Consider the following 23,576-nt stretch of genomic DNA (forward strand, 5'->3'; position numbering starts at 1 on the left):
TGTCTGTAAAGCAGTGAGCTAGTGCCCATTGATGACACTGTTAACCACAGCTGTTATCAGTACCCACTTGAAATCTGGCATCACACTCAAGTCCTCCATGCAGTTCTCATGCCTTCCACATGACTCTTGCACCCTCCACCAGCCTCACACCACAGGCCCATTCCCTCTGACCCAACCTCTGGCCTGACACTGATTCACTTTCTCTTCCTCTCATCCCTCTCACCCATATTTGCAGAGCACTTTTGCATGTGCCGAGTTCTAAGAAGCCATGCCTTTTCATCAGAACAGTATCTTACTGATCGCAGTAGACCTTGTGTGAATTTTTTCCCCTGGAAGAAAAATGGTGCTACATTTTAGATTAGATTATTAAAAAATAATTTAAAATGAGTTTTCATTACAAAACATAAGTTGAATCTGAAGGTTCCCTGGCTGCAGTGTTTGTTGCCTGAGTAGTAGACAGGATTGAATCCCGTGGTCTGGTGGTCCCTTGGCTGTCCCTCTCCTCCTCCACCTCCTGTGTCCCCCTGACTTTAAAGACAGCTTTCAGTGAGAGGAGGTGAAGGGTGCAGGTGGCTGCTCCCCTGCAGGCATCTTTGGACTGTGTGAGCCTTTGCACACACGTGTGTTTTCCTCTGCCTGATGCTTAAGAGGGTGAAGAGAGTAATTAAAGTGCTCCAAGTGGTGATTAATGATAAACTGTTATTCCATTGATAATGCTAAGTTGCATGTGTAGGGATTACTTAACTGGGTCTCCACACGAAGGTGGAGGCCCAGAGGAGGGTTTCTGTGATGTGGTCACGTGCCTCTGCCTCTCCTGCAGGCCAACCCCAGTGCTGATCTCTACTACACTACATTCAGTGATCCCCTCTATGTGGCCATGTTCAAGATGCTGCGCGATACTCTGTACTACATGAAAGGTGAGGACTTTGCACACGTGTGAATTTATTGAGATTGGGTTCAGGGCCACTGCCTCAGGTTTGTGCTTCCTTTCTGCTAGGGGACTTAAAAACATAGGCAAAACACAAGTGGTCATGTCACTGAAACTTTGGAGAAAATGCAACTAAGAAAAAAAAATCTATCCATGATCCTGTGCCCCTAGTGCCATCAGTGATGGCTTCTTTGATGGGTTTATTTCCTCAGGTGTTTTTCTCACATGGACATGTTGTATTGTCCTGATCATGCATACAGTTTAACATGTGTGCTTTAGACATTTAAACAAGTAAGAAAAGAAAGAAAATGAGGTACTTATAATCTTATAAATCAGAGATAATATCTTTTTTTTTTAAATCCTCACCCAAGGAGTAAGAGGGTATTTTTTTTCATTGATTTTTAGAGGGAGTGGAAGGGAGGGGGAAAGGCAGGGAGGGAGAGGGAGAGAGAGAGAGAAACATTGATGTGAGAGACGCATCGATTGGTTGCCTCCTGCACGTGCCCTGGGGGAAGGGATCAAACCTACATCCCAGTTACATGTCCTTGACTGGGAATCGAACCCATGACCCTCTTGTGTGCAGGCTGACATGCTCACCACTGAGCCACACCTATCAGGACTCTGTGTGTGTGTTTTAAATCCTCAGCTGAGGATATGTTTTTAATGAATTTTTTTGAGAAAGAGGAAAGGAGAGAGAGAGAAACATCCATGTGAGAGAGAAACACTGATCAGTTGCCTCCGGTATGCACCCTGACTGGGAATCAAACCCACACCTTTTGGTGTACAGGACGACTCTCCAACCAACCGAGCCACCTGGCCAGGGCAGAGAGAATATGTTAATAGTGTAGCACACACACAGATTTAGCTTTTCATTCCAGTCTCTCTCTCGTGCATTTTAAAAACATTTTTCCTATGCTTTTTTTTACATTATGGAACACTCTTCATAATCATAAGTTTTGATGACCATGTAATATTCTGTCATGTAGATGTACCAGAATCTAGTTAACCCATTTTCCTAATTTGATTCCAAGGGCTCTTGGGAGGTGGAGGCTGACTGAGTGTGGTTGGGGCCACAGCAAGGGTTAGTTAGGTTTACAAAGGAGGGTGGCAGAGCCTGCTCAGCTTAGCCTCACTCCGGGAGCTCCCGTGGCCTCCCTTCCCACCTGAGCTGTGTGTTGCCTTGACTGGTCTGACTTGTGTCCACATTGGTTCTCCTAAGTTTTCCAGGCCCTAAGGATGAGAATTTGAAAATGCCGCAAATTCTGGGCACTCTGAAGATTTAACCTTGTAGTCAGAGATTTCTCTTTTTCAGGCTACAGCCAGTTTTTGTCCTTATCTAATAACTGGCAGCCTTTTAAAAAATTACTGTTCACCTGTGCAATCATTGTGCCATACACCTTGAACTTACACAGTGATCTGTACCAACTATATCTCAATAAAGCTGGAAGAGAATTGTAAATATAAAATATATATCACTAAAGTGTTTCCTGATGTTAACTGTATCAGTTCCAGTATGATAAATCTCAATTTATGTGTTTCATATGTTCAGGTTTATAGACATGTGTGTGTGTGTGTGTGTGTGTGTGTGTGTGTGTGTGTGTGTTTTAAATATGCTTTAATTGATTTCAGAGAGAAGGGAGAGGGAGAGATAGAAACATTAATGATGAGAGAGAGTCATTGATTGGCTGTTTCCTGCATGCTTCCTACTGGGGATCATGTCCAAAACCTGGGCATTTGCCCTGACCAGGAATCGAACCGGCCTCCTGGTTCATAGGTTGACACTCAACCACTGAGCCACGCTGGTTGGGCAGGTTTTAGTATATTGACCTTTTGAAACAAAGCATGGCTCTCACTTCCCTGGGAAATGATCATTTGCTCTGAGTGCCAGGTGGCATGTATGTGGAGGGCAGGCGTGCACAGCCTATCCAGAGGACATTCTTGGAACCATTACAGCCAGCAGCAAACATGTTCTTAAGTTTTAGAGAGGAAAAGACTGTAGAAATTCACAGCTGCTACCTGAATTTTCTTGCAGTTTTGTTTCCAGCTGCAATGCCTACTCTCTTTCCTACAGACCTCTCGACCACCTTTGTGAAGGAGATCCATGATTTTGTGCTGGAGCAATTCAACACAAGCCAGGGAGAGCTTCAGAAGATTCTGCACGATGCAGACAGGATCCACAATGAGCTGAGCCCCCTCAAGCTACGCTGCCAGGCAAATGCCGCCTGTGTGGACCTCATGGTGTGGGCTGTGAAGGATGAGCAGGGTGAGCATCAGCTCCTGCCATGCCCTGGACATCTAGTGTCTGGACTTGGCAGGATGGTGCTGGCTGAGACCACAGGGCCTATGTGTTCTCTCCGCTATTGCTGGTCCTTGAGGCTTTTGTGTGAGAATTGGGAACTCGGTGCTTTTCTCAGCCCTTGTGAAGGGCAGCAGGTGTTTGCTAGAGGGCCTAATGAGAGGACGTCTCCTGACATCTGTGGTGCCAGCTCTGTTCTGCTGAGACTCATAACCTGTTGCAAACCCCAGTGACTCCACGTCTGCCGTTGTTTAGAAGCATGCAGCAGACTTGCAGATGGCTGCCATTCACAGAACACTGTGGGGACGGGATGAGAAGGCTCGGGGTCAGCAGAGAAAAAGCAGTCACACACTGTGCAGGGTAGTATTTTCACAATAGCAGAAAAGAAGCAGAGATAAGCTTTCAGTTAAAAACACCTGCTTTCTAACACTTTCTGGTGTAACCTCTCAGTATTAATAAGTCCTGCAAAAAAAGTGTGTCTCTGGGATTTAGTGAAATTATATGAGTAATTGTTGAATGAGTATTTTGTAAATTTTGGCCTTTTGCTAATCATTTATACCCTCCCTGATTTTTGAATTTAGGTGCAGAAAGTCTTTGCATCAAGCTGTCTGAGAAGCTACAGTCCAAGACGTCCAGCAAAGTCATCATTGCTCATTTGCCCTTGCTTATTTGCTGTCTGCAGGTCAGTCTCACAGACACTGGGGAGGCTTAGATCCCATCAATAGCGCCACCTTGTTCTGCCATTCAGGCTGTGGTTGGCATACCAGCACCAGAGTCTGAGCTGTTGTCTTTAGGAATTTGAACTAGAGCCTGTGTGGACACAGTTCACCACTGAGTGGTGGATGCTGCTGACAGGGTTCTGGGATTTCTGTGAGGGGTCCAGGAGCAGCTGGGTCCTCCTTTGTGGGGAGCTGCCCGATATCTGCCATCCAGGCTATTCTCAAGCTCACAAGTGAAGGGCTGCAGATGTTTGCCAGAGGGCCTCATGAGAGGACATCTTCTGACATCTGTGGTGCCAGCTCTGTTCTGCTGAGACTCTTAACCTATTGAAAACCCCAGTGACTCCATGTCTGCCATTGTTTAGAAATCATGTTTTAGACCCTTTCTCCCCTAATTTGCTTCAAAAACAAATGGACACACTTTAAAAATATATCTCCCTTTTACGTGGAGGAGAATCAAGACCATCTCCCTTTCCTGTCTTTGTGCCCCATGGTCAAATGGCCCTTTGAGAGCTTTAACTTTGGAAGTTTCTGATCAAATTTGGGTATTTGAACTGTTGAGCATCTCACTGCTCAACCAGCCTTTCCTTGGACTGTGTGACAGGTCAATGGTGTATTGCAGGGTCTGGGACGCCTGTGTGAGAGGTTCCCGGTGGTGGTGCACTCAGTGACGCCGTCTCTGCGGGATTTCCTGGTTGTTCCATCTCCTGTGCTGGTGAAACTCTATAAGTATCACAGTCAGTACCATACAGGTAATAGGTTGGCTGCAACTGAAGTTGTGTCCCTAGGCCCCCCCCCCCCCCCCGTGCCCTTGAGAATCCAAGAAAAGGACCATGTGACTGTGTGTGAGCCCAGCACAGTTCTGTGACAGAGCTTGTGGCTGGGCTATGCAGTCTTTCCTATATGTGGGCTCATTTTTCCTCCTCCCTTTTCTTATGGCTTTCTCTACAGGACCCCTGGGGGCTCCATGCCTTTCCCTCCTCTGCCTTCCCTGTCATGTGCACCCACCACTCCTATAGGCCCCTCTCTGGTCCCACTTATTTTTGGCCCCATCTCTCACTGAGGTTGTCTGAAGTATAAGTTCTTCATGTCCCAGACATTGGACCAGTAACTGTCTGTACACGGTTTCCTCTAGTCCCCTTGCCCAAACGAGGCCATAGGCCCAGAGCCCCAAACTCCAAGTAACCTGTAAGACTCCCCGTGGCCTAGAGCAAAGAGGGGTTCCTCTGGCTCTAAGGTCCCTTCACTCACCCTTGCCTCCACCTTTACCAGCTTGTGCACAGTATTAGATAACTCTCTGGATAAATGCATGTGGATGCTCATCATGCCTTTTGAACCATTTCTTAAGAAATTACTGTTTTATCTATTTATCACTTTGTAATCTAAGTGTTCTTCCTTTTGATTGAAACATGCTTGTTTCATCCTTCCTGTTCTCAGACACTTCTGTTTCTGAAATGTTTGGTTGAATCTTTTTAAGAGTGATTGCTATTATAAGTTAAAAATGATTAGCATATTATTTGGTTTTGAATTACAGACACGGGGGTGGAAAGTGACAGGTTTAACCAGGTACTTACTTGAATTTTTACATTCAGTTGCTGGCAATGATATAAAAATCAGTGTAACCAACGAGCATTCCGAGTCAACCCTGAATGTAATGTCAGGAAAGAAGAGCCAGCCCTCCATGTACGAGCAGCTCCGGGACATTGCTATTGACAACATCTGCAGGTGGGATACTGGGCCTGAGGGACAGGTGACCCAGGAGGAAGGAAAGGCTGTTTTAGACTAAATAAACCCTTTACAAAATAAGAAATGTTTATAATTTTGTAAAGCTGAATAATATAATTTTAATATTCCCTCAGCTATCTTGGGACCATCTGTCTTTTTTTAAATCCTCACCTAAGGATATGCTTTCTTATTGATTTTTAGAGAGGAAGGGAGAGAGAGAGAAACATCGATCAGTTGCCTCCCGTATGCACCCTGACCGGGGATCAAATCTGCAACCTGGGTATGTACCCTGACTGGGAATCAAACCCTCAACTGTCTTGTGCACCTTGTATGGGATGACGCTCCAACCAACTTACCCATGCTGGCTAGGGTGGGACCATGTGTCTCTTGAATCAGTTACAATGACTAAGGAACAGTACAGGAATTAGGGTGGATATGACATTGTGAAGGAAACTGTTATGGGCAAAATAATGAAGATACTGTTCCAACTGAGATATTTTTATCAAGTGGGCAAAATCTGCAGCAGTTCTTTGAACTCATTCTATGTAATGACTTTCAGATTTCTGAGGGGAAATGTTCAGAGCAGTTCTTTAAACTTTGTAAACCTGGGAAAGGAAAAATTAAAACAAAACATTCATCTGGTGGCTGTGATGCCTAATGCCGTGGGGGTTTCCTTGCTGCACAGGTGCCTGAAAGCTGGCTTGACGGTGGATGCAGTGATTGTGGAGGCCTTCCTGGCCAGCCTCTCCAACAGGCTCTACATCTCCCAGGAGAGCGACAAGTATGTCCCATCTCAGAGGGGTGGCCAGGTGCTTTCTAGGGGTCAAGGAGTAGCTGGCATTGTGCACTTCTTTGCGTCCTTCTTGTGCAAGTGGATTGTGCATTGGGTTTGTCCCATGATTTCAGAAGAAACTCACCTTGGAATGTCTGTTCTGGACCAGTATTTGGGAGTAGAGAGACATATCTGTCTTCCTACCTGGTAACCAGGACTTTGTGTTTCTGCTGGTGGTTAAGGATCCCAGGCTGTCACTTTTAGATGAATGCTTCATGTAAAAGACTGTGATGATGCTGAGGTCCACATCCAGCTTCCAGGTTTTATTTCACTGCTGCATGCAGAGGACTGTTCCCAGGGCGCTCTGTTCTTCCCTCCCGTAGGGATGCTCACTTGATTCCTGACCATACTATCCGAGCCTTGGGACACATCGCAGTGGCTCTGAGGGACACCCCAAAGGTCATGGAGCCAATTCTACAGATCCTGCAGCAGAAATTCTGCCAGCCTCCCTCCCCCCTTGACGTGCTTATCATTGACCAGCTGGGCTGCCTGGTTATCACCGGAAATGTAAGGAAAGCTCCAGCCACCCACTAACCCTGAGCAAGCTTCGTTAAACTCCTTTAACTATCAGGAATGTGAAATATACAGATTAAATTTACCCTGCAGATCAGGTAAATTCTCACAACTGTTTTACCACTGAATAGTGAGTTGTTTTTTAAAAAGAAGAAACTGATGTAACGGTTCTGTAAGTGCTGGGGAAAACAGAAGTTTAGGCTAATTTCTTGCTGATATTAATAATAGGATTTAAATAGAAGCTGTTCTCTTTTTAGCTTTTAATTTGAGGTTTGCTTAAAATTTGGGGAATGGATGCCCTGGATGGTCTTAGGCCCTTATGTTCCATGATTCCAGGAGCTTTCGCTCTAAATAACAACAGAGGGGCCTTTTCTGTGTTCCAGGGAGGGGCTTTCATGGAGTAGTTATGGCATGTTAATGGTGTTCCTTGCTGTCTTCCAGCAATACATTTATCAGGAGGTGTGGAATCTCTTCCAGCAGATTAGCGTGAAGGCCAGCTCTGTTGTGTACTCGGCCACTAAAGATTACAAGGATCATGGCTATAGGTAATTCTTTGGACTTCATTGTTGCTTTAGATCATGACAGTATTTAACTTCCTTTGAAAATGTGAGGTTTGAAGATTTGTCTTAAATTTTTCTTCTTACTAAAGAAAATATGTTACAGATCAGTGCACACACAAGGTGAGAAATGAAAACCCCATATTCCCACTGCCTGGAGCACAGTGCTCATTGCCTTCCTCCCACTCTAGGCAGGCCTATTGTTGGTTTTTTGTTTGTTTTTTATGTAATAACACATCAGCCACCCCATAAAGATTCCTCTGCATGTTGTCTTTAATGGCTGCGTAGTATCGCATCATATAGCAGCACTATGATTTATCTAACCAGTCCCTAGCTTGGATATTAGATAGCTTTCCAGTTTCTCTGCTAGTAAGTGCTGCATTGAATACCGTAATAGCTATATATCTGTGAGCATCTCTGATGCTTTCCTCAGGATAGATTCAGAGAGGTAGAATTTGGAGGTTTGAAGTTGGAATGGGTATTTTATATTCTCGAATGTTTGAAATTTGTGTAAAATCTGGCCAGTTTTCTCTGGAAGACTGAGAAATGTTTCTTTGTCCATTGCCCTTTCTGGGAATGTTTTAAGGATGGAGACATTTGTTTTCCAAGTTTGGAAGATCTCACAGAAGTTTGTCAGATCAAGGGAAGAGAAGGAAAGAAGGAAGTGAAGTCAGGAAGACAGAAGGTTGGGGCAGGGAGGAAGAGATATTGCCCCTTTGTTGGCATTTCTGTTCTCCTATCCAACTCAGTGGGTGGGAGTGTGGCTGTGTGCCTCAGTTTCCTCATTCATCAAATGTCTCCAGTTGTGTGGGTAGTTGAGATTGTATAGGTGAAAGCTCTCGATAAATTCCAACTCTCATTATTTGCGTTCTAACTGCCATCATCACAAGCCCACACTACTAGAACAGCCTGTGGAGTGGGTTGGGGAGGCAGCCAGCTCATCACCCTTTCCTTCTGAGTCCATCCATCTTGATCTATGCAATGAAACTGACTCACAGACCAAAATACCTCTTTCCCACATTGCTTCCTTGCTCTGAAAGTGACTCCTGCACCTCCTTGCTCCTCGAGCCTTCCCTACCCTGTATTTGCTCTGTTTTCCTCTGATCCTCACATCTGTCTTGCTGCTCTTGGCCCTTCTGTCTTCCCATGCCTACCAGTTTTTCAACTTCTGACTCAAGTTTCCTCTTCTTCCATAAAGACTTTTCTGATATTGCCACCAAAAGCGACTTGTTCTCTTCCTCACTGGTTGAAGCATTTACTGCCATTCGTTTTCCTCACCTATCAGGAATTCACCTATTAGTGAAATGGGTGCCTTTATCATGGCTGCTGTTTGCTCTGAGATTACTAGGGGCCAGAAGATGTGCTTAGTGCTTCACATAGAGTGTTTAATTCCTCCTGTACTCTGGGAGGAGGGAATGATCCTAGTTTTACTCAGGAAGAAACTCAAACTCAGGAAAAGGCTAAAAAATGTTAGCTACTCACCTAGAGTCACACAGCATAGAAATGGTAGGGTCTGGCTGCCCTCAGTGCTCACAGCCTGGCAAGCCTGGCTGGTTCACAGCGTCTGGTTGAGGGGGTATGTCAACTTTGTATCTAGAGTTTATGTGAGGCTGGCATGTATGATCCCATGGCAGGTTGTTGCAGGACGACTGAACACTTCCAAAGTGTCTGATGTGAGTTAATACTAACATCAACCCTAGGGTGGAGGCAGTTTGGGGAAGAAGCTGATCATCAGACAAAAGTTGTAGGGGTGATAGTGGTGAATTAAGGCTCTCTATAATTTGAGGGGGAAAACAGGGTCTGTCCAGGAAATGTCTGGGAGTACTTTCATTTTTAATTATGTAGTAGGACTTTGGCACTCAGAGGAAATTTTCCTGAGACCTTCCCAAGTCCCCAGCAGGCAGATTTCTGGAACCTAAAGAGTCCCCTGAGACCCTTAATGCATGTCAGTAGAGGTCACAGTCATTTCTGCAGCAACTGACTTTGCATCACGGGCCTTTGTTCACAAAGTTGGTGTGTTCATCTCCTCTGGAGGGCTTCTTTCTTCATAGGCACTGAGAAGGGATGGTGAGGCTGGCCGAGGCTGAGTGGAGTAAGCCTGCCTTCCCTCTGCAGTGGGGGAAGGAGGGCGAGGGGTCCCTGCCTGGTGGTGGCTGTCATTTCTCTCCCCCTCCCTAGGCACTGCTCCCTGGCAGTAATCAACGCCCTGGCTAATATCGCAGCCAACATCCAGGACGAGCACCTCGTGGATGAGCTGCTCATGAATCTGCTGGAGCTGTTTGTGCAGCTGGGGCTGGAGGGAAAGCGTGCCAGTGAGAGGGCCAGCGAGAAGGGGCCCGCACTGAAGGTAGGGAGGAAGGTCGCCCAGTGTGTCACCTTGCTGTCCAGGGCTGAGTCCTCAGGCTCCATCTTGGTTGAAATACGGTGCTTTCCATGTTAAAAGATTTAAACACATCCTGATATAGTACAAGAACAAAGGGGATGAGGTTCTTTCTCAGGGGTGCTGGCAGGGGTCGGGGAGAGGGTGGCTTCATTGTCAGGCAGTATCCAGCTCATGGCAGCCACCTCCTGCAGTCTAGGGTGATAATTTTTTTGCATTTGACATTTTTGGGGCACTTTCCAAGGTAACTAAATATTTTTCAGAATGTTGTCTTTTTCATAGCTGTGTGGTATTTAATTATGCAGAGGTGCCATGATATATGTAATCATTTTGTTTGACACTTAAGTTGCTTTGCTATTAAAATTATGCTGGATGAGCATTTTTATACATTTCCCTGTATCTTCATCACTTCTTTTAAATTAAGGAATTTCAGCTTTACACAACACTGTCTTTTTTAAAATTTAATAAACACATGCTTATCATTGACTCAATTCTGTTCTTTTCTAGGCTTCTAGCAGCGCAGGGAACTTGGGTGTACTCATTCCTGTAATAGCTGTGGTAAGTATTCATTTTAATGGAATGGTTTCAAACCCTAGATACTGTGCTCATGTTTTGAGTGTTGCTGTTGTGAGGTGCCAGTGATTCTATAGATGTGATTTGTGTTTTAGTACCACCAGCTCTTCGGTGACTGTCCCATAGGTATGTGCCACTGTGGCCACACCACCTTTCTTTCTCTAAGCCCTGCCCAGTCGTGCTCAGCAGGTTTACCAGGGAACCCACTTGAGTTCCCTCTTGCATGGCTCCAGGTCCATGGTCTGACTCTGGGTTTCTCCTGTGTCTCATACTGCTGTGGTACCCCTAATACAGATGGGCACCTGCTTTCACCTCCTCCCCAGCCCCTTCCTGCAAAAGGATGCCTCTGGTTGGTGCTCAGACCTTGTTGTGGCAGCTGTCAGTGTCCCCTGGAGGGCATTGTTGGCACAGTGAGCCAGGCCGCTCATGGTACAGGCCCTCTCCCCTGCCGTAACTGTCTGGTAGAGAGTCCCTCTCCATCTTTTTCTGTCTTAAGCTGCAGCCACTTCTCAAATGATTTTTATAAAAGTCATTTTTCCCTTCATCAGTCTTTCCCAACAACCAGCCCTAAACCAGGCCCCATATTTTCTAGTATTTTAACCCACCTTCTAGTTAAGCCCTTGCTTCTGCCTTCTAGTTTCTTCCCACCCCACCCCACCCCTAGTAGTTTGAATCTTGGGCACTTACATGTGTGTCCCTTCACATGAACACCAGAGGGGTTGACATCTGAGCTGTGGTAGTGACTTGGGCATAGAGGCCAAGCAGGCAGGAGACTCTCCTGATTTCTGCAACACATTTTCTGCAGTCTGGGTGTTCATCATTTGAATCTGGGGACCTTTAGGAGGTCTAATTTTAGCTGGCCAAGATGGATGAAAACTAGTAACTGACTGACACCCTTAAGATGACACATTGCATTTTGTGTAACATTCTGCTTCCAGTTCACCTTCCTTCTGCCTGTCCTTTTCTCCCCTGTCCCTCCCTCCAGTAAGTGGTTAATTCAGGAGGGGAAGCAGAGTCGTTTGTTCCCCTGCCCACATCTATGTCAGGACAGTCTCCTCTTCCCAGGTATGCTTGAGGAGACAAGGGTTTGGACCTGTACTGCGATGACTTTTCATGTTCCTTTGGGATCCTTACTACCTTCGTACGTGTTCTCCCACAGCCTTTGAGATTTAATGACTGCTGGGACTCTTTCTGCCATGGTATTTTCCATCAACACCCTCATTGGTTAATTTTTTAAAACATAAATTTTTTCACTTTATAGTTAATATTGACTAGTGTACAATTGTGTTTTTTTATTATTTTATTATTATTTAAATATGTCTTTATTGATTTCAGAGAGTGAGAGTGAGATAGAAACATCAATGATGAGTGAGTTATTGATTGGCTGCCTCCTGCACACCCCCACAGGGGGGTCAAGCCCACAGCCCTGGCATGTACCCTGACCTGGAATCAAACCACATTCTCCTAGATTATAGGTTGATGCTCAACTGCTGAGCCACGGCAGCTGGGCTACAATTGTGTTTTGGAAGTATCTTTGCACATGGACTCTTTATTTGACTTCGAGGGAGAGGTATAAAGTCCATGGTACTCTCTTAGACTGTTAGAGGGGAGAAGGGCGGACACCACACTGCCAAGGTCAAAGGAGGGTAGACCTCTCCACAGGAGAGCAGATTTTGGCAGACAAGGAGCATGCTTGAGGTGACACTTGAATTAGTGTACACCAGAATTCTATGACCCATATGCATGTGAAGTTTTAAACATGTTTAGTGGTTATCATTTAGAGTTTAATAAATGAGTAACAAATCTAGAGGAGGCACGTAGCACTTTTGGGGAGCGATGACTGGTGAGGTTGGTTTTAGTCACAGGGGCCAGGGTTGAACCTCTGGTCCTGCATGTGGAATCCTGAGTGAGCACCTCAGCCTCTCTAAGAAAAGATGGAGATGACCCTCTGAAGTTCTGGTGGGGTCAGTGTAGGCATAGGTATTAGCAAGGATAGGCTAGAACATACTTAAAATAGGCTTGTTTTCCTCTGCTGCAGTGACCTTTTACATGAATAAAGCATTGTTGTTTTAACAAAAGTTAATGGTTATATTATCAGGGAGGAAACAAATATTTGATTCTGTTGCTTAACAAAGAGCACAGAGATCATGGGCTCTTGAATTTGCTTTCTGGTTACCCCTTGGACCTTTTAGGATAAACTAATTTCCAAAGTTTTTTGTTTCTTAATTTTTTGTGGTTCCTGCCTTCCTTTCTTTTTTTCTTTCTTTCTTTTTAAGAAAAGATACTCTGTTTTGGATCTTTTGATGACAAAGTGTCCAAATTACTTTGTTCAGTGGAAGTGTCAGTTTTGGTTTGGGACTGGAAACCTGGGTGTCAGTCCTAGTGCAGCTAGCTGTTCACTTATCAGTGACCTTAGGAACCTGGAGGGAGTCTCTGGAGGCTGGGTCTTGTAATCTCTGAGGCTCCTTCCTGCTTAGGTTTGGTGATCTTTGTCCTGCAACTTTATCAATATTTCTTTAGAAATATCACTGACTAAATTGCTTCCCTTGGTGTCTAGCCCATTAGTTAAGTAAGCATTTTGAAAGTTACCTATTGCTTCTAGAGTCCTGATTGCTCCATTGTCATGAAATAGTGATTTAATGACATGTCTCCTACTCAAAAAACATCTGTGCCCTTCACTTAGAGGTAGTTGACCTGTAACACTAGTAGCAGGTTACTTATTTTCTCAGTGCCTGTAAATTGAGGTTTATGGAGTAACAATTTTTAGATCATGGATTCCTTTGAAAGCCGTGCCCTCTCCCTCCATAGAAACGCATCTGTTCACAAGGCTTAGCATTTAACCTTAGGAAGTTAAGTGGGAGAAACCCAGCCAAGGCTTCCCTGTTAGGAACCCTTGGGTAGACACTGTCTCAGATGAAGATAGTAACAAGAAGTCCTTCCCTAGCTCTTGTTAAACACTAAGCACAGATATAAACCCTTTCCAGGCATTAACTCACTGAACCCTCACAACAGCGCTGCAAGGTAGGTAGGTACTGTTATTATCCCCGCTTTACAGATGGGGAAACTGAAGCACAGAATTTGCCTCAAAGTCCCACAGCTACTAAATGTCAGAGACAAGATTCAAACCCAGGCAGCTTGGTCCTGGGTCTGTGCTCTGAATTAATACTCCACTGCCTTGAAACATGGATCAGCTGGTTTCTAAAAGAGGGGATTCAAGGGCATTCTGAGCGGATATAAGTGAACAAAAAGCATGCAGAGTGGAAGCCTTGACCTGTGCAGATGCAGGGTCATAGAGGAGCCTGGGCTGGCTCCAGCAAATTAAAAGTGAGGCAGTTGCCTTTCTGGGTAGAAGACAGATGTGACAAAGGGCTAAAGGCAGAGTTTTTTGAAGAAGCTAAATTTAGGAATGGGAGCAGCGAGAGGAACCAGCAGCTGGATGAGAAATGTAAAACAAGCACCAGAGAAGAACAGTGTTGAAGCAAATTGGAGAAGGAATTCAAGGAGTGGGTCATTAGCAACCTCATTTTTCACCTAGCAATCAAGAGGGTGTGACAAGGAAAGACTTGGTCTCAATCCTGTACTGGTCAGTAGACGGTGGATGCAGAGGCAGGCCCTGGTGCAGGAAGTTGGGAAGGGAGCAGGCAGAGGAGGCTAGCAGCGAAAGCAGGGCCTGGGTTTGAATTTAAGCCTAGGGCAGATCACTTTACCTCTATGAGTTTTAGTTGTTTCTTTAGCTGCAAGAAGGTGATAATAGTGCAAACCAGTCAGGGTTGGTGTGAGATAACCCAAGGCATACCCATCACAGTGCCCCCAACTTTGGAGAGCACTAGGTTCTCCCCTTTTGCTATCTCCATGACTGGTGGTGGTCTCATTGAGTCAGATCCCCTATGTGACAAGACTCTCCATGTGACCCTGGAGTCAGGCCAACCTGCACTTGAACCCTGGCCACACCACTCATTGTAGCAGCATCTTGGCAGGTTTTGCACCCTGCTAAACCAGATCTTTCTCCTCTGTAGAGAGAAAGCCTCTCCTGTAGGGCTGTGGGGGTCACAGTTGGACAGCTGCATGCACAATGCTTGTTATGCTCCCCCTGCCACTGCCCATCATCCCCAGCACTCTTGAATTCTGAACAACTTCTTTGGATTCCACTTGTCTTACCCAGGTAGCAAAGAATCCAGAAATTTATTCCTCAGATGTTGCCTGCTTTATCAAACCAGACAGGAGCACATCTGAAGGTTTCCCTGCATCCAGGGATGAAAGCTGAAATGTGTGCCCCATGTAAAGACTGATCTCAGGAATTCCCCATGCAGCCTCATCCACAGCAGCCTTGACCCTGGGCCTTAGCAACACTCACCCAGGAACATGCCCTGCACATGAGTCACTGTGGAGAACTCAAATTACTTTTTCTCAACCTCTGTCGTTCTTGGGGATGTCAGCTATTTTTAGTTTAGCCTTTCTTTGTTATTTGAGTTTCAGAAATTAGAATTATCACAGATACACAGTGAAAGTGGTGATATTTATCTCTGGTGATACTTATTTATCTCTAGGATTGAAGGCAAGGCCACATATATATACTGTCCTCTGGGCAGCAGTAAGGTAACAGCAACAGTACAGATGACATCATCAGTTTGGAAGGTTGGGCCTTTGCTAGAATTAAGACCTAATGCCCAGGGCACCCCTTGAAAGTCAAGAGGTGGCTTCTCTCCTGGGCATCGGGAATGGTGCCAGCTGTGCACTGTCCTTGAGAAAGGTGAGAAATTAGTCATGCCACTCATTTCTGTGTTCTGTGTTAGATGAGGAGCCCCGGTTGAGAAAGGCTTTGAGTAATAGAGCCAGAGGTGCAAGGATGGGGACTATAAGGGAAGGAGGTGCCCAGGGAGGCTCTGAGGAGGCAGGATGTGAGCTGGTCCTTGTGTTGCTGTCATGCTCTGGGTAACAGTTGACATGCTACAGACACATTAACCTCCGTGGACTACAGCATTGTTCATGATGCAGAATTGACTCCGGCAAGCTCCTCAGTTGGTAGATTCCTTCTCGCGTATGGGCCTCAATTTCAGAACGGCAGCATAAACCACAAAAGTCACGATGCTAGACATCTCTGTTCTCATTGTTAGAATGGAAACAGAATCACAGAGCGCCCCCAAAACTTGAGACACCCAGACCTCCACCTTTAAGACTTGGTGGGGTTGGCAACTCTCCCCATGAAGAGAAGGCAGCTGGTGCGTTGCTCGTAGACAAGGAACAGGAAAGGGCGGTCGACATTGAAACGGACTTGGGTTGTCAGTGGCATGAACCCCACTGTGGTAACAGCAGCAGCTTGGGTGCCCTCCTCGTTCACTGTTATGGTACCTTGGTGCTTGAACTGTTTCAAAATGGAAAGGAAAGTTGTCAGATTCTGTCAGTTGGAGCGCAGAGGGATATGAGATATGGTGGAGCTGCATCTCATTCAGGGATTGGGTTGAAAGACCATATGGAAGGCACAGACCACAGCTGGTTAGATTGACCCTTGAAACACTTTCAAATCACTTGTCAGATATGGTAGTTGTGCTTAGAGGCCATGTTATTTAAACAACACTTATCTTTAAACTTTAGCATCGTAATCACTCTTGTGTGTGGTCACAGTATGAGCAGTCTTTGAGTCAAGACAGAGGCTGCAGGTGCCATGTCCTTACACTCGGGTGCACTGCCAGGAGACAGATTGGGCCTGGAACTGCACATGATTTGGACTGGTGGTCTCTCTTTTTTTGTGTGGAATGCCTATCATTGGTATGTTTAGGTCAGTGTACAGGTAGTACAGTGTCTCTGCATGTATTTAACGGGTCCTTCATGATTCGGCTGGGAGTAGCTACTTCAGAGTGGAATACACATCTACTCTCTCTGGTGTCAGCTGGGATGGGGCTCAGCCCCAGGCTGCTTCCTGAGACAGACCACCCTGCCTGCTCAGTGTCTAGCAGACTCAGAGTGCAGACCTAGCTTCCCCAACATGTGAAGTCTGGGCCAGGTGGGGGGAGGCTTTCTGGGGCAGACCCTGGGGGATGAGTGCAGAGGGCGGAGGGGAGAGGTTACCAGGTCGATGTTGATCCTGTGGTCTGAGATTCCTGTCATGTTGCTGTTCTCATCAAACAGCGCTGTGACCCCCATTGACTGCAGGGCCTCCACCAGGTTGTAGTTCTTCTCCAGCCTGAATTTGGGCAAGAGCACCTCTCGAGTTCTGTTCAGAGAATAAAAGGGGACCAAGTTTCATGAACCACAAGTTAAAAGAATCATGTTTTTTCTTTACACGCACCCAGGAGTGGTGCATTTACCACAGAATTGACACAGCCCTGTTAAAATTATATCCCGGTACTGTCTGTCACTTGAGGATTTTGGAAAGACCATCTTATCATAATCTCAGTTACTGAAAATTGAGGCACACTTACTGCTGAGTGGTCATTTCCTCGACACTGTATGGTTCATGTCTGGTCTTCCAGGTCAGCAGCAGAATTGCTACTGGTTTATGGTTTGAGAAGGTGTCTAAAATTATTCTGTTTGGGTCCCTAATTTCAGCCATTTCTTTTTTCTCTTTTAAAAAAAATATGTTTTTATTGATTTCAGAGAGAGGAAGGGAGAGGGTGAGAGAGATGGAAACATCAGTGATGAGAGAGAATCACCAATCTGCTGCCTCCTATGCGCCCCTACTGGGGATCGAGTCCGAAACCCAGGCCTGTACCCTAACTGTGACCTCCTGGTTCATGGGTCAACGCTCAACCACTGAGACACACTGGCCGGACTCAGCCATTTCTTATTTTATTAATCAAGGTCAGTGTACTTAAAAAAAGAACCCTTTAAATATATACCAGAGGGCCCGGCCGGGGGTGGCTCAGCGGTTGAGCATTGACCTGGGATCCAGGCGATCGGGGTTCGATTCTCGGTCAGAGCACATGCCCGGGTTGTGGGCTCGATCAATGACTCTCTCATCATTGATGTTTCTATCTCTCTCTCTCCCTCTCCTTTCCTCTCTCTGAAATCAATAAAGATATATATATTAAAAATAAATAAATAAATATATATATATATATATACCAGAGTGCTAAGCATTCTTAGTCCTTGCCACAACTCATTCAGTCAGTCCTCAACTGGATAAACAGCAACAATAGTGCCTTTGGGGCCAAATCTATCCCTCACAGAGATAGAGATTCAGATGCCATTCCCCTTCTCAAGAGCTTGCTTTCCTTTTAGTAAACCAAGACTCTCATGTGGAGCAGTGAAAATATAAATGTCTGACCGACTATAACAGATCTAACTACTGGAGCCATCCAAGAGGGGACCTGGAGAAGGGTATTCCTGTGGTCTAGCTGGGGCAGGGGGACACCAAGCAGGAGGGGAAGGGAGAGAGGAGGAGGAGGAACAGAGCAGGCTAGATGGGGCTGTGGCTTTGGGCCAGGCCAAGAACTGGTCTGTATCCTGTGGGTGGGGGTCCACAGAGAGTTTATGAGAAGAGACAGGTGGAGATGGTTCATGAGAATGCTGTTCTGGTAGCCAGTGCTGGGGCAGACTGAGGAATGGAAACAGGCAGGCTGGTTAGGCCTCTGGGCTCAGAGTAGAAGGTAGTTAGGAAGGAGGCAAGTACGGAAGGGACAGTTGTAAAGAAAAATTGTCAGAGCTTGATGACTAATTGGCTACCTGGGCAAATGCCTTCTTCTAAGAGCCCGCTTCTTAGTTTATTACATTTCTTTGTATTCTTGTCCTGAAAGGCGATCCACACCAGATTCACTTAATATGGGCCTAGCTAGCCAGTATCCAATGAAACAGAAATGTAACTTCTCCATTTTCTGCCATGATCCAACAATATAATCTTAGTAAATGTTTGAAACCTGTAGTTTTTACTATGGAGTAATAAATAATAGAGGAAAATCATGAATGACATGTTCTTAATGAGTTAAGAGGACCTCAGGATTTCTTGGGAAGGGGAAGGGGAGAGTTCATCTTCATTAAACACCTCCCACTGTGAGGGATGCTTGACATTGTTTTTCTGTTTATTTCCCCCAGTGACCCTAGGAAGTTATAGGATCATGCCACTTTTACCGATGACAGAGCCAGGGCTCAAAGCCACAAAGCAAATACATGGCAGAGCCAGGGTTGTTTCCAAGCTGGCTCTGAGTCACCTGTCCCTAACTTCTGTCATTATGGAGAGCAGATGTGTTTCTCACAGATGCTCTGCTTACCTCTCACCGAGCAAGAAATTTGGGCCAAATTAATAGAGTGGCCCAATGTGGTAGTTATTGGGTATTCATGCATACTTTTCCCTTTTTCTTAAAATGACCAAAGTTCTAGTATTCCTGGGCTCCCTCAAGGTCCTGGAAATCAAAAGAACCAACACTCAACTTGAAGTACCTGTTTGTCATGCTTTTCTGCCATCTCTCCACCACCTGGGGTGTCAGCTGTGTCTCGAGGGTCTTCATTCCAGACAGTTTGTGTGGGACCACAATTAGCATGCTGATGCCCCCCACGTACTCCAGTTGCAGGATATCACAGTCCAGCTCCTGGTCATTTGCCGCCAGGAAGTTCCCCTTAGTCTGCATCATGGAGACTTTGACCACCTCGCGCTCATTCAGCCTGAAATTGTGGTTGTGGGTCATTTCTGTTGGGAATTTATTCACCCAGGATCCTGTAAAGTCAACAGGAATGGGGCTTTCATGAAAATGTTCTTTTAGAGCAGTGGTCCTTAACGTGTAAGCATCAAGCCCCTGGAGGGCTTGTTAGGACTGTTGGTCCCAGCCCCAGAATTTCTGATCCCAAAAGCCTGGTTTGAGCCAAGAACTGGGAGTATCAGCATCACCTGGGATGCTGATACTCCTGGCCTGCAGACCGTACTTTGAGAACCACAGTTTTAGAGGATTCTAAGATCAGAACACTGACATACTTATAGGAAGCATGGTAATGGTGGAGAGGATGAGTAGACCAGAGTAGATTCTGAATTAGATTATGACACTAACTAGTTGTTGATCCTACACCTTAACTTGCCTGAGCCTTTACTTGTTCATCTGTAAAATGAGTAGCTTTGAGTTCATGGCAGATCTGTTTTGATAGCTTTTATCCCTCACACTCTGCAATTCTGTAAGAACTAGCAAGACGCATTGGGGATGCAATGCTGCCATCAAGGTCTTCTCTTTAGATTTGGGTGCAGGGCTGTATATCCAGGAAGAAGTACATTACTAACTTAACTCTAAGGTGCTAATAACCAGTAATGATGGATACCTGACGGTTGAGAACTGATGATGTGTCAGGCATTCTTCTAAGCATCTTTCCTGTATTACCTCATTTTCTCCTCCAGCAACCAAATGAAGGTAGGTGTTTAATATTATTAGCCCCATTACAAATGAAGAAATAGGCACATAACTGAGCAACTTGTTAAAGGTTTCCAGCTGGTAGGTAGAACAGATGGATGAGATAAGCAGGAGGTTCCTTTGCAGGAGATTTAAACACCAACTGCTGATTATAGCTAAGTTTCCTCCTCCCTGAGGTGGCCTCTGCCCAGGGCTTTGCAGCACTATTGACATGGGCAATTCTCTGTGATGGGCAGCTATCCTATGCATTGTAGGATTTTTAGCAGCATCCCTGGCCTAACTTCTGAAACTCTCTAGATGCCAGGAGTGCTTCCCCCTCCACCCCAGGTTGTGACGACCGCAAATGTCTCCTGACATTTGCCGTGGGAGCAGAAATATCTCCTGGTTGAGAATCACTGTTCTTCCAGTTCTGCTGAAGCTGTCTCGTGTCTCCTGGGATTCTTTCCTTTGAAATCCTGTTGAGGCCCAACCTCTGTTTTATTGTGCTTTACAAAGTGGTTATAACATTTGAAATTAAAATCAAATTAGTAACAAATTTGGGAGCTAGAGATTAAAATTACTCTTTAGACTCTCTTCTTTGATAAGCATCCACAAAAGACTGGATGTTACTAGCATTTCATCCTCTGATTCCCAGGGCTAAATTAAGTGACCGTTCCAATATGATGGGAAAAAGAAGCACATATATTTGCCACTTTTACACTTTCGTGGGACACTAGTTATTAAGTTCAGGAGATTATAAACTGACCATTTTAGCTGTTTCTCCAGCCCCTTTCCAGTTGCGATGGCTTGCTGCTGTGTGTCTGCCTGCTCCTCAAAACCTGTCCAACCTAATGCAGAGGCCCTTGGGGCCCAGGGGTGCCCCATAGACTTGTAGGACTGAAGGCTTTGGTGCCCAAATGTATCCTCTGCCCTGTTATAAAGTCACTCCAAAACAAAATGTAATTGCTTATAGAAGTTAAATAAATGTCACTAGCAACACCATACATAATGTATAATATTGGAATCTTTAGTTTTACTCATCCCAGTTCATTGGGCCCTCGCTACATGCCATGCACTGAGCTAAAGTGTGGCTTCACTACTTCTTGCAGTGCTGCCCACGGCCCTGTCAGAGTAGATGTTATCATTGTGATAGATGAGGAAACCAAGTCACAGAGATGGTGAATGACTTACCTGAAACCACACAAATAAGGGGTGGTGAAGCCAGAGCTTAGAATGTAATTTGTTCACTTCTAAAGCTTGTACTGTTAGCCAGTATTAGGAAGGATATGTGAGTGTTCAACATGTCTGTAGGTTTCCCCTACTATCCGAAAGTAGAGCAGTCCTGTGAAACCTTTTGTAAGCTAAAGCGGTGTAAAGTGAAGAGTATCTATTTTCCTTAACTGAAAGAAATCTGAGAGGATTTTTACTTTGACAGAAAAAAGTTGTTACTGTACTAATGTAGGTCTTTTGTGAAAGCGAAGTGGTAACTTTTAGAAAGTTGGAGATACCTGTCTAGAGTGTATGTGTCTGTGTGTCTGTCATAAGCCTGTTAGAGCCTTAGCCTTTAGTTCCACCCACCACGAGCACAGCACTGTGCCTGACTTTTGCGGAGGGGGATGCCCAGGGCTCCAGCTCATTCCTGTGGTCTTGGCTCTTCAGCCCTCCTTTGCCCATCTGGCAGAATGCCTGCCTGGCACAACTGTTTTGGAGGCCTTGGCATAGGTACAGAGCAGTGTATTGGCCCGTTGAGGGACACTGGCTCCCCAACAGCAGCCAGGAGAGGGCCTTAGTCCTTTGTCCCTCTGGACTGTTGTCAATTGCCCTGGAACTAACAACCCAGGAAGTATGGCCTCCCAGGCCTTGGGGGCTAACCCTAGCTGGTGCCCACTAATTCTTGGTAGTAGAAAGGAAAGTGGTTTGTGTCACAGAGACCAGTTATGATGCTGACTCATTCCTGTGTCTGCTCTCCAGCTCTCTAGGCTCGTAGAGTGAAGTAGATGTTTCTTGTTCAAGTCCTGGTGAGAGCATATTAAAAGAGAGGTCTGGATTTTACAAATCTATGCCCATTTATTTCTAGGACTCCAGGGGTCCTGTGTGTGTGGGGGAATAGTCTCTTTAAAAAAGTACTTTGGTACTTGACCCAGAACAGTTGCTCTAGAAATAATAGTTTCTTCACCCCCACACCTACCCCTTAATGCAGAAGTGTCCCCAAAAGAGTTTTGGTGTTAATGTCAATTACTCAAGCTGAACAGTTTTCACTTCAGCCTTTCGTCCATATTCCTGCTTACTGATAATTGGGCAAGGAAATGAAAAAAATCCAGACTGACCAAATACTAAAAAGGTTTCTGTATTATTTTTTCCAATTTAACAAAGGGCTAGAGGTGGCCTACTTGGGGCAACCCTGGCTCTGACCCTTACTAGCTGTGCACTTGGAGTGTCATTTTACTTCTCTGTACCTTGGTGGCTCCATCTATAAAATGGGGACACTAGCAATAGTAACAACCTCACAAGGCAGTGAAGATTCAGTGAGTGTACAACATGAAGTTAGGGCTTAAGTAAGTGTTAGCTCCACTGTTACCTTATCATGATCTTGCCTGTCTCTGTGAACTTTGAGAAACATAAAGCTATTTCTTACCTTTAAAGTAGATGCAGTTTAAAATCATCATCTCAGTGGCTGGGTCTACATTCTCCAGAGCATCTTTGATGAGGCCCTTGGTGAGTTTCAGAATGTGGTTGTTGGTTTTTGATATGAAGGCAGGGTCTGAGAAGTCAGCTGCTTGGGCCTCAGCAAAATAGTATTCTTTTACTTTAGCTTTGAAGTCATTCAGGATTGGAAATTGCTTCTGGATGTAAAGGTCATTGACGGATCTCAGTGTGTACCCAAAATTTCTCCTGAAGAGGCGATGAGTCAGTTTACGGAAGAGATTATGAATGGTTGTGATCTCATACTTGCTGCTGGCATTGACAAAGTCTTTAAAATGCAAAACTGAGTGCACTTGTTCATGAGTTTCCCCCTTCAGGCCCAAGGAAATCATACCCATGGCAGTAGAAATGCCCACAGGGGCTATGAAGATGTTGTCGGAAGTACTGGTCTGCTCCCTCAGTGCTCGGTAAAGATTGAAGGCAAACTTTGCATTGAGGATGTTAAGACGCTGGATCCGACTCTTGCCTTGGAAGAGCTGGAGGATGTTCCCAGCACTGAGCTCTGAATCTGTGGGCGAAACCACGTCGATGATGTCAATGTAATTGTCATCTTCTTTGAATAGCTTCTCCAGGTCCAGATAATCCTCGTCCTCCTCCCCCTCTGTGATCCAGTCATTGGTGACTGTGTTTTCCTTGTGGAAGTCAGCAGGGAGAAGGGGCATGCTCAGGTTTTTGCTATTTAACTGCCCCCATTGGGAATCCACAGACTTAGGACCTTTCTCAAGCTGATCCGCCAGGCCATTGTTCCCACACATGGATGTTAATATGAGAGAAACAATGAGGGGTTGAAACGGACATTTCATTTTGGCAGAGCTAAAGCTGGCAGGGAAAACACAACATGTGAGAGGCAGCCTAGCAGACCCCACCCCACCTCTGCAGAGCTCAGGTAGCCAGTCCGGGCAACTTTGACCCTGGACGATGTCCTGTGAGTGCCAGTCCTGAACCATTTTAGGATTATGGACTTTAAGAGAATCTGGTGAAGATAAACAGATACTAACATTTGTTTGGGCTTCATAAACCTTCCTGAAGGCCCCTAGATAAGAAT

General features: G+C 45.4%; 2 protein-coding genes across 2 annotated transcripts in view; one reads left to right on the forward strand and one right to left on the reverse strand.

The window, feature by feature from the left end:
* The window catches only part of PI4KA (phosphatidylinositol 4-kinase alpha), a 96,889-nt gene that overhangs the window by 29,592 nt on the left and 43,721 nt on the right, over positions 1–23,576 (forward strand). Inside the window, exons 10-19 of the mRNA XM_016204326.2 lie at positions 821–917; positions 3,000–3,191; positions 3,806–3,906; positions 4,566–4,695; positions 5,536–5,668; positions 6,354–6,449; positions 6,824–7,007; positions 7,455–7,558; positions 9,749–9,917; positions 10,458–10,508. Coding sequence (XP_016059812.2) covers positions 821–917; positions 3,000–3,191; positions 3,806–3,906; positions 4,566–4,695; positions 5,536–5,668; positions 6,354–6,449; positions 6,824–7,007; positions 7,455–7,558; positions 9,749–9,917; positions 10,458–10,508 — 1,257 coding nt within the window. The remainder of the gene's footprint in view (positions 1–820; positions 918–2,999; positions 3,192–3,805; positions 3,907–4,565; positions 4,696–5,535; positions 5,669–6,353; positions 6,450–6,823; positions 7,008–7,454; positions 7,559–9,748; positions 9,918–10,457; positions 10,509–23,576) is intronic.
* On the reverse strand, positions 15,694–23,526 carry SERPIND1 (serpin family D member 1). Its single transcript, XM_016204218.2, has 4 exons — positions 22,464–23,526; positions 18,897–19,170; positions 16,590–16,734; positions 15,694–15,885 (listed from the first exon to the last, which is right to left on the reverse strand). Exons 1-4 carry the CDS (start codon positions 23,476–23,478, stop codon positions 15,694–15,696), a joined length of 1,626 nt encoding a protein of 541 aa, XP_016059704.2. The 5' UTR covers positions 23,479–23,526.

Source organism: Miniopterus natalensis, chromosome 20 (assembly GCF_054644295.1).
Source record: "Miniopterus natalensis isolate mMinNat1 chromosome 20, mMinNat1.hap1, whole genome shotgun sequence".
Lineage (NCBI taxonomy): Eukaryota > Metazoa > Chordata > Mammalia > Chiroptera > Miniopteridae > Miniopterus > Miniopterus natalensis.

Coding starts and splice junctions, on each gene's coding strand:
- SERPIND1 (XM_016204218.2), bottom strand. CDS start 23,478: ATGGTTCAGGACTGGCACTCACAGGACATCGTCCAGGGTCAAAGTTGC. Junction 19,171..22,463: donor AAACTGCATCTACTTTAAAG/GTAAGAAATAGC, acceptor TTGACTTTACAG/GATCCTGGGTGAATAAATTC. Junction 15,886..16,589: donor ACAGGATCAACATCGACCTG/GTAACCTCTCCC, acceptor ATTTTGAAACAG/TTCAAGCACCAAGGTACCAT.